Source organism: Liolophura sinensis, chromosome 13 (genome assembly GCF_032854445.1).
Source record: "Liolophura sinensis isolate JHLJ2023 chromosome 13, CUHK_Ljap_v2, whole genome shotgun sequence".
Taxonomy (NCBI): domain Eukaryota; kingdom Metazoa; phylum Mollusca; class Polyplacophora; order Chitonida; family Chitonidae; genus Liolophura; species Liolophura sinensis.
This window is the reverse complement of record NC_088307.1, coordinates 23,093,572-23,104,413: the sequence shown is the minus strand read 5'-3', so window position 1 is coordinate 23,104,413 and position 10,842 is coordinate 23,093,572. Positions and strand designations below refer to the sequence as shown.

Below are 10,842 nucleotides of genomic sequence, written 5' to 3'. Positions count from 1 at the left end.
AATAAATCGAACTTCCCCTTTGATCTCCAGTTTCCAAGTTCCACGCGGGCCTTGGTTGGGTTGATGCCAGTATCACCCATAGACAAGCCTGAGGAAAATTCAAACATATATGTTAAGGTATTAAAAAGTTTATGTTTTTCTCAATCAGAAACAACCAGGAAGTTCGATATGTGCTATATGGTGGAAGTCTATGAAAAATACCCTCCAAAAATGCAAATTGTTATAGAACCGTCATCATTATCTCTAAACTGTTACATACAACTAAAGATGATTCATATTTATACAATGTTCATTATACGAACTGATAAAAAGCTTTTTGCTCGTGTTAATCAACTTAATTTCCATAATGAACTGCTTTCAACTCACACGGTATTAATGGTTCATTTTCATAGCAGAGTTAATGAAAAGAAAGCAATCTTATAAAACTACATAATTCAGAATAACGTAGAATTCTGAAACAGAAACAAAAGTATGTAGGCCTAAGCATATGGAATATTCATTACCGTTATGTGATTTCATTATATTTTGCTTATCCTGTGATGCTAAACACATAGCCCTATAATACTTAAAACTGATAAATGGCAGCTATAAATACTGCAGTCATCTAAATTTCCATTGTAAATATGAATACCATAAACGACGAGGGCCTCTGTGGCTAAGTTGGTTAGCGCGCTAGCGCAGCGCAATGACCCTGTAGCCTCTCACCAATGTGGTCCCTGTGATGTCAAGTGTAGCTCATGCTAGCTTCCTCTCCAGCCGTATGTGGGAAGGTCTGCAGCAACCTGCGGGTGGTCGTGGGTTTCCCCCGGGCCCTGCCCGGTTTCCTGCCACCATAATGCTGGCCGCCTCGTATAAGTGAAATATTCTTCAGTATGGCGTAAAACAATAAAAAATAAATAAACAAATAAACGACCGTTGTAAATTGCACGTTTATAGCCATAATTGGTCTCTATCAGCAACATTACCATAAAATAGCATTGCCATAAATGACGGTTGCTGCAATTAGCCATACAGCAAATGGCCGTTATGAAATTTTATTTGATGATTCAAATTAGTAGGTGAACAGTAAATAATCTCACCTGTACATATTAAGATGAAGATGAACAACATCACGAAAGTCTGATTCATCATAATTCATCAAATATTCTGTAAATAAAGGTCGGTCTTCATTTTTATTAAGTACGATTTACAAATGCAAAGTTCAGTGTGTTGAGCGGTATCAACTATAACATATGTTGGTGTATACATTACACAGGTTAAACCCACATATACCTATTTATAGAGTGTTATATGGAGTGGTGGTCGACTAATGGTCAAATATAACAGGCGAAGTACGACTTTTTTGTCAATTTACCTGAGTTAGGATTTTATTCTAATTGTTCATGCGAATGCTTAAATAGTATCAGATATCACCTCTTCTAGCTGAATTAGGAAAAAAATATTATTTGTAAAAGAACAACTTTCCAGTTTTCAGACTGGTATGTGTTTACAAGTTCATTGTACTTACCCTGTATACAAAAAAAAAACAAACAAAAAAAAACTCTGTTATGCCGCTCTAGTATATGTACATACAGTACACTGTAGGCCTACACCAGCTGCATTTGGTATATAACTCCCTTCAAGCTGATGTCGGCATCACGCATACTGGCATATATGCATACAGAAACATACTCGCGTTTACACGACACCTAGCCTTTGCGGCAAATTGTAAGTAAAATGTCCCAATTATCCCCAATTATCCCCGTTTACAGTCGCTTTATGTTCAGTGCACACATATAGGGTATATTGTCATGGTATAAGCACAAAGGTGGCTGACATTTACGTGGGGTTATACCGACGCACACAGTCATAGGAAATGGGAAATGAACTTTTTGCGACTGCGCAGTAAAAGGACATCAACTCTTCTTGTATAGGAAGTAATAATTACGATTATACGGTCCTGGTCAAGTCGCTGTTTTCAGCTTACACGATTAGAATATTGATTTCACTCATTAGCCCAGAATATTCCTTGCGTCTTTAAAACATCATTGAAAACTGTTGACTGCTTCCCTTGCGCAAATACGTCTTACATTCTTACTTTACATTCTTTCTTAGTACTTTAATGGTTTGTGTTGAATGTTGTTTTGGGAAATGGGGTTGAGGTTATTGACCCTGAACGTCCATATTGCTTGACGGCTAATGTACGAATGTCTGTCTGTAAGTGAACAAATCTCAAATACTGTAAATGTCGGCATCCAACCATTCGTATTCCAGTCGTCAACTAAAATGCACGATCAAACTGAATAAGCGGAGGACCAATTTCTAAGAACAAAGAAAGTTCACAAAGTAAGGCATTATAGGGGGTAGGGGAAACCTGTATGAAATAGAAGCTTTGACGAGGTATTTCAATGTGAAACCATAAATTACTCACAAATTTGAAGAGGCATATATACATGCCATGTCTCGTTGCTTTTGGTATGTAGTCAAAGTTATAAGACGACTTTAGCCAACGCCAAAGACGATTTATATGTCAGTGGTGGGAGAGTTCGTCAGTAACTTGCCAAAGGCCGATGGTTAACGCCGGGAACTCCGGTTTCCTTCACATATAAAACAGATGCCCTCATATAAGTGGAACATTCTTGAGCATGGCATTCAAAAACAAACAGGTAAGCAAATAAATAAATTGATGTTAAATCTAGGATATAAACCAGCCAATATAATAAATGTTCAAGCTGTTTTGCTTTGAAATAAAGAAAAGTCTTGTATTTTGGTAGCGTATGAGACCGACATTTACCCCTTGTATTTTGGAGATACCACCACAGAAGTATGGATTTACTCTAAATACTCTAACCAATCGTATCATGCAATTAGTCGATTAATATGACAAAATATACTCACAGTGTAAACTGTTCCAATATAACTCTTGGAATTGGTTCAGTGAAGCAACAAAAATATAAGAATAGAAGCTCTAAAGTGTTTTCAGTTTGAAAACGGAAGAGTTAAATTTATACATAGAGTCAAATCAACAAATAACATTTCTGGATCAGTAGTTTCAACCAAGAGTAAGTTTCAAGGGGAATAACTCTTGATGCCTAAAACAGGTTTTAGGGTTTAAAAATATTAATAATAGTTATATGAGCTGGAATTTCTATATAACCGTAATCCTCCCTAATTGTTCAATACTATAATAATTACTCATAACACATATAATCTGAGTCTCTTCAGTATGACGTTAAATACACCATCCCTGACACAAAACAGGCATTCGTACAATAGCCATAAACTGAAACGGACGTTCTGTTTTTCTGCGGAAGGTCGGGATTGAACTCCATTGCTCTTGAATTCCATTTTCCAAACACTGAAGTGTCGGACATGCATAAAACATATATGAAGACTTACAGTTCAATGCCGTGGAGTGAAATTAGTGAGTGAGTGAGTGCTTGGGGTTTAATGTCGTACTCAACAATTTTTCAGTCATATGACGACGAAGGAATCATTAGGGTGCATGTACGTGCAATGTTGTTGCAGGACGGATTTCCACTGCTCTTTTATTTAGTGCTGCTTCACTGAGACGACTTACCGAAGGCAAGTAAGCCGCCCCGCCCGAGCCATTATACTGATACGGGTCAACCAGTCGTTGCACTATCCCCTTCATGCTGAACGCCAAGCGAGGAAGTTAAAACTTTCTCTTTTAAAGTGTTAGGTGTGACTCGATCAAGGATTGATCCTGGAAGATCCCGAAGCGGACGCTCTTCACCAGATGAAGAACAGAGATTTATTTACTTATTTGAGGTGATTGGTATTTTAAGCCGGACTCAGGAATATTTGTCAGGTTAGCATAGGTGCACAGTTTCGTGCACTGAACCTTTCCATGGCTGTGTTAGCGCGCTAGCACAGGGTAATGACCCAGGAGTCTCTCACCAATGCGGTCGCTTTGAGTTCAAGTTCAGCTAATGTTGTCTTCCTCTCCGACCGTAAGTGGGAAGGTCTGCCAGCAACCTGCGGATGGTTGTGGGTTTCCCGCAAATTTCGTCCCACCATAATGCTGACCGCAGCCGTATAAGTGAAATATTCTTGAGCACGGCGTAAAACTCCAATCAAATAAATAAATAAATAAACTAATTTTCGTCACTATAACGTAACTTGTTATGTCCAAAGCAAACTATAGATAATATAAGAGATGACCGCACTGAGAGTAAAATTAGATCATAGTTTGATAAATCAATGTGATAGTTACCGACTTTTTACTACTTTCTTGATACGACTTCTTGACAATTTACCTCAGATTGGGTTTTTTCTGAGTGTTGATGCAAATGTTTAAACAGCAGTAACTTACACAGCTACCTGCAGTGATGTTGATTGTAAATTATTAGGTGTAACTCGTCTAGAATTACTGAGATGTTCAAACACAACAATCGGGAGCCTCGCTTTCGAATAGTGGATAAGTCTCGTCTTCTGTGCACTATCCGGGTGATTTCCCCACGGCAAACTACGTTTTATTACATAAATAGATATCAGCTTGTACAGATTTAAATGCGTGGAAGTTCTTTCCGTGGACAAGCCAATCCATAAATATTCACTCTCCACGTGACATACTTTACCCAATGAAATAGGCCTAACCACGATTCTGTTTGGAATGTAATAAAACAGCATCTATTGTAAAATTGCAAAAGTGATGTAAAAAAATTAGCACATTTTGGTTATGTGTTAACTGGGGTGCATTGGGATCAAACGAGACACGCGTATTAAAGGAGAAGAAAACTTAAAACAATGATACTATAGGCTGAAAAGAGCACATTTTTTTCTATCTGGTGGTGCCTTTTGCATAATTTTGCGATTTTCCTCGCCATACACGTAAAGCCTGAAAACGGCAAAGCTGGCATAAATCGCTGAGTCCATCGCGTCCTCCATCTTGAACACCCCGTAACTTATGCTTGTGGTGTGTTGACTCTCAGCCAATGAGAGTTGTTAAAACTGCCGACTTGTTCGTGTAAACTCGGAACCTACGTCCAACATTCCGGTTTCCCAATCGTCAAGCGGAAAACGAACTGTACTGTTCGTTGCCTTCTGGGAAGAAGAGTTCTACCGGAAATGTACGAACTGCATTTCGGCGGTTTCCGACGGCAATTCTCCTCATAACAGAAGACTTCAGGGCTAGTTCTGAGGCAAAATGGAGTCGCCCACAACGGATGGGGCTGAATTTTTTTCTTATAATTTATCAAGTTGAGGTATATATTAGAATTGTTTTTATGGCATGTACCTGCGAGGAAATGTAGGTACAATGGTATACTCTTTTCAGTGGTATTTGTTTGATATTTAAATTTTCTTCTCCTGCAAGAAAGTGACTGTTGTTAGGTACTGTATTCAAACATTTTTTAAAACGTATAAAAGAGCACAAAATGCCTGCAAGAATACAATGAATAAATTCTACCAAAATAAATGCAAGTTTAGCTCCGTCACTTGCCAGAGAATTTAACTGGCAGCAGCTACCTGTTTAACTGCGCTACCCATTAATCAAGAGAGAAGAAAAGATCGTCAAAATTTAACATAGCACATTGAACATAAATATCCTACAAGGGATCAAACAGTAATCAGGTGCTGGTTGACCTGTATCAGTATAATGGCTTGAGTGAGGCGGCTTACTTGCCTTCAGAAAGTCGTCTCAGTGAAGCAGCACTAGATAAAAGATCGGTGGAAATGCTCGCTTCCTCTCCTCTCCTACGTGTGAAGGTCAGTCATAAACCTGCGGATGGTCGTGGGTTTCCCTGGGCTTTGCCCGGTTCCCTTGCACCATGAATGAAATATTCTTGTCTACGGCGTAAAGCATCAATCAAATAAATGAACATAATGACATATTCTTGAGCACGATGTAAAACAACAATCATATAAATAAAATAAATAAATAGATAAAATTTTTATAAAAATACATAAAGAGGACTGCCCCTGACTGGATTGCTGACAAATCTTTTCACTTGCAGCTATAAGCCCAGCTCATTGATTATATTTATTATATTTACTTATTTATTTGATTGGTGTTTTACTCAAGATTATCTCACTTATACGATGGCAGCCAGCACTATGGTAGGAAGAGCCTAGGGGAAACCCACAACCATCCGTGGTCTACTGGAAGACCTTCTCACTTACACGGCCGGAGAGGAAGCCGGCATGAGCTGGACTTGAACTCACAGCGACCACATTAGTGACAGGATCCTGTGTCACTGCGTCGCTCTGGCACGCTAGCCACGGAAGCACCATCTCCTTGATTATATTTATTTGTTTGGTGTCTTACACCCAACTCACGTCTACTTCACGTCTACGGCGGCGGCCAATATTATGGTGGGAGGAAACCAGATAAGACCAGGGGGAAACCCACGACCAAGGTTTATGCAGGAATACAATATACATGTATAAGTGTAGACATATATAAAGTATATAATGTACAAATTCTTGTGTAGGTTTACAGTATGGCTTGACCACCAAATTACGTACATTAATTTTAGCTTTACAGAGAAAATTAGTTTAAATACTGTACAAAATAATAAAATACTAACAGCATAGAGAGTAAAGCCAGCGGAGCCACGACAGTGTGATCAAATAGTCACACGTGACAAGTGAAATCCAGCCGCCTGTTAATTTACCTGACTTGGGATTTTATTTTATAGTAGCAAATTACATGCCTTATGGAAGACACATATCTTTTGTGAACTGCCAATAAACAAGCGTACACAATAACAAATGTAAACAATTTGAACTAAAACATTTACATGTGCAGTAAGTAGTATATCTTTATTAAAATAGATTTCAGCAGAAAATATTCAACTTTAGTGTGATGTATTTTTATTGAAATCTAAAATCTAGATCGTTATTCGATCGGCATGTGAAACATTGAGTACTGTATAAATATCTGATGAAGCCTGTCAAGGCGTATTGTGAAATGCATATAAAAAAACCTCCTGCCGCAGTAAAACTATCCAAACGTGGATTCGAACTGTCAGTTCTGAAAGTTCTGACTGTCATTGGTCACAGGTTAGTAGTTCTCCTCTAAAAATCCCTTCTTGATGGCGGATTATGTTCAGGGCAGCAAGGAGTCACTTGTACAGTTAAAAAGCTTTCAGTTTCCTCCGGCCGCCTCTCTGGTCTAGTGGTTACCCTGCGAGCGCAGTACAGTGGCCCTCTCACCAATAAGGCTGTTGTGAGTTCAAGCCCAGCTGATTCTGGCTTCCTCTACGGCCATACGTGGAAAGATCTGGTAGCAGCCTGCAGTTGGTCGTGGATTGTCCGCAGGCTCTGCACAGTTTCCTCCCACCACAGTGCTGGCCGCCGACGTGTAAGTGAAATATAGCTGAATATTTCGTAAATCACCAATAAAATAAATAATTTTTAAAAAATCAATTTTCTCCACACGCACTCTCTGACGTATAGGCCATACCCACAGAGAGATAGAGTACAAATCCAGAAAAAAAAAATCGTTTTTAGAAAATAGAACATGAGACTGAGTATGATAACAAGTGTGACATATTTATTTGGCTAGAGTGAAATCACAATTGCATAAAACCCCAGATTTGTTTCAACATGGGAATCAGTACTCTGTTGTGGCTCATGACAAAGACACATGTTGTCTAGGAGAAGATAACTCATTGATATAGCCCATTACTGAGTAGTATAACCCACTGAATTACATTACTGAGTTATCCTCCCTTAGACAACATCCAGATGGCGCTTGGTTAATGGACATAAATGAGTATTTATTGCTTCCCAGTGAAAAACACACGTAAATAAAGTGATAAATAAATATACGTTCAATACCACATTCATCCTTTCGCACTATAACTACAGTTGTGTTACCAAAAGAAAAAAGAAAGCAAGTTACGGTACAAAAATATTGTTCAGCTAATGGTAATTTTTACCAAATTAAACAACACATTTAGGTAGATAAGGCCTCTCTTTTTCCTAACCAAAACTCGTATTACGTACACAAAAACTGTTCAGTTCACGTTAGTTTTCACGAAATTGAAACTGCACAAATGAAAACATTAAAAAAGCACACACACACACACACACACACACACACACACACACACACACACACACACACACACACACACACACACACACACACGATGAGAAAGATGGACATCTTTCCATGGAACTTCATTTGTCTTGATTTGGCATATAAAACTCATTGTTTCGTTTGAAAGGCTGCTAGAAGCGGATGTGATATGAGACAAACTTTACCTTTAAACTTACCTACAAAGACATATATGATTACACAAGTTATGAAAAACTCTGATGAGATCGAAGACTGAAATATAACACCATAGGACGGGACTTTGATCTAAGGTGAGATGGATCAGCGATTTTGTTTAAAGAATCCACATATAACTGTACAAGGGGAATGTTAATGTGACTAACTAATTCCAATTTATCATTCTAACGCCTTATTTGGTATACAATGCAAATACAGTTTTTCATTATTCCCAAAATTCAATACCTTGCATTTCACATGACAAACCGGTGTCTCAGCCCCAAAATTAAAATGAAATTATGTTCAACGTTGTGATAAATGTTTCTTTGCCTTTCATTTCCCAGCCAACACACTGGAGAATGAGACAAATCGTCTCAAGCTTGACAATTTAAAACTTTTTTTCACAACTAAACTAACACTAAAGTTTGAAGTTATAATAGCTTCTCCTTAATGGCATATCTAGAACGGAAGTTGGACACTTCATATTGCGCGATTTTCACAACTTAACTATCCCTGATGGTGAAACACTTCATGTACTATGTTAACGGGGTCGAAAAGTGAAACAGTGCATTTTCTTTTGAGTTCCGTAACACAGCTTATACCAGTGGAAGACTTGAAGTTGCAACGTTACATAGACAGTGTAGAATGACCCTGATAGATTTTCCGGATTGTCTGTGGGTCTGAGTTTCTGTTTCAGTCCCAATCAGACCCTGGAAACCTAAACAACTGTAACTTCTTCGTTCGTCAGATATACCCTGTGACTGCTGTAGGCCAGGATCCGGAGTGTTTTTCGTGGGTATCTGTAGAGAAATTTACTGCGCCACCGGAGGCAGTATGTGTAAAGCACGCTTGCATCTGTTCCCACACAGTGTCGTACAACACTTCTGCATCGCCGGACATTCCGCGTCCACTAGGCACTGATCGACGACTTCCACATCTGGACAGTACAAACCCGTCCATATCCGCAAGGAGCTGATGTTCTCCTCAACGGGGCAGGACCCAGGGGTCCCGTCCAAAACTGGGGACTCATTAGCGACGGGCTCTACGTCTGGGGTCTTACAACATCCGTCGCAACACTTCTTGTCGTCTTGGCAGTCGTTGTCCACCGTACATTGGGGGACACCGCGCAGTGACAGACAGGCGGGGTTCTCTAAGCGATTGGGACACATACCCGTCTTCGTGGCTGGAATAATGAAAAAAAGACACAAAATTTAAATACAATAAAAAAAAACACATAACAACCGATTAGCTAAATTGTTTTGATGATAGTGTTAGTGGAAAAGATACAAGGACGATTGATGTGCCCACAATATTTGTTAAATAGTTTAATTTAAATTTATTTATCTCCGATTGCTCAAAAAGAAATATATTTTAACTAATTTCCCAATGCACTAATTAATGAGTATGGTGTACTCCTCAAACAGACTTACAATTTCGCTTATATTACATCCATATCTACTCGGCTAGTAGGGTTTTCAAACTCATGCTGATTGGTCAATTTTATATGAACCCTGAACGAGATATCGGTTAAGACAGGGGTTAGAATAAACTGTGGGCTTATAACTACATGTGCAACATGGTGCCGTTTTAGAAGTATTTAGTCATATTCTAATCACTGAGAGATGAAAGTTCGGTTAAGGAAAACTTTAATTCATTTTTTATCCAGATATTAATAGTCATTTTCCATGTGTTGCGATGTGACAAATCCTTAATTCCATGAATCTAGGCGTCGAAACAGTGAAAAATTCTTACGTATGACATTACACTATAATCAAATAAATAAATAAATCAATTATTAAACAAATAAGCCAATTAGTAGGCCTAATGTTTCCTCATAGATTTTCCGTGTTCCTGATCATTCAGACAATGCAAGAGATGAATCTAGACGTCCACCCAGGTATTCATATACCAGCCGTCAATCTAAATGGGCGTTCCGGGGACAGTATCCAAAACAATGATATTTTTGTTGATATGAAGTAATAGATACGATTACTTACAGACGGCGACACATTCCCCGTGGGGTGGAAGGCAGAAGCGCGGTGTACAGGGCTCTGATTGGACAGTTACACAAGTAGACCCGTCTTCACAGGCCATATCCTGAAATACAACACACATGACAAATATATAATCAACATATAATAATCCAACAATCCCATAATCCAACAGGTCATCTAGTCTAGCGAAAAAGCGGAATACTGATCGAAGTCTCTATTTCTGATGTAACACGAGAAGGGGACAGCTTTACCTAGTTAAGATCACAAACCACATACAGTGCTGACAAAACAATGTCGTTCTAAAGTTTAGTTAAAAAAAACACATATCTATATAAATTAAAATGCTTAGTGCCGATTTGTTTTTCATGTGCAGTTCCTGAAAATGAGAAAAGTATACTCAGATCGCATTGGCCTTTGGACAAATTTTTCACGTGCAATGTAATGATAAAATTATCACGATTGTGTTTCAAACACTTAAAATAATGAAACTTTTTGCAATAAGCTTATATTTTGTACACAAAATGACTTACCTCACACAAGATGGGCACACTTGTTCCATATGCCATTCCCATGTAAACGGCCTGAAATATTAAACATGGTTACTTAACTATCTTAGACAAGTCA

The 10,842-nt window shown here is 38.5% G+C and overlaps 1 protein-coding gene across 1 annotated transcript; it reads right to left on the bottom strand.

The window, feature by feature from the left end:
• Nucleotides 1-8,983: 8,983 nt before the first annotated feature.
• Nucleotides 8,984-10,842, bottom strand: LOC135480122 (antileukoproteinase-like). The gene is made up of 3 exons (XM_064759886.1): nucleotides 10,749-10,842; nucleotides 10,222-10,321; nucleotides 8,984-9,407 (listed from the first exon to the last, which is right to left on the bottom strand). Exons 1-3 carry the CDS (start codon nucleotides 10,788-10,790, stop codon nucleotides 9,037-9,039), a joined length of 513 nt encoding a protein of 170 aa, XP_064615956.1. The 5' UTR covers nucleotides 10,791-10,842; the 3' UTR covers nucleotides 8,984-9,036.

Bases quoted from the DNA above. Each gene is read 5' to 3' on its own strand.
- LOC135480122 (XM_064759886.1), bottom strand. From the start codon at position 10,790: ATGGGAATGGCATATGGAACAAGTGTGCCCATCTTGTGTGAG. The intron at 10,322-10,748 runs GTAAGTCATTTT...GTTGTATTTCAG, and splicing joins GTGTGCCCATCTTGTGTGAG to GATATGGCCTGTGAAGACGG. The intron at 9,408-10,221 runs GTAAGTAATCGT...TCATTATTCCAG, and splicing joins CGGGGAATGTGTCGCCGTCT to CCACGAAGACGGGTATGTGT.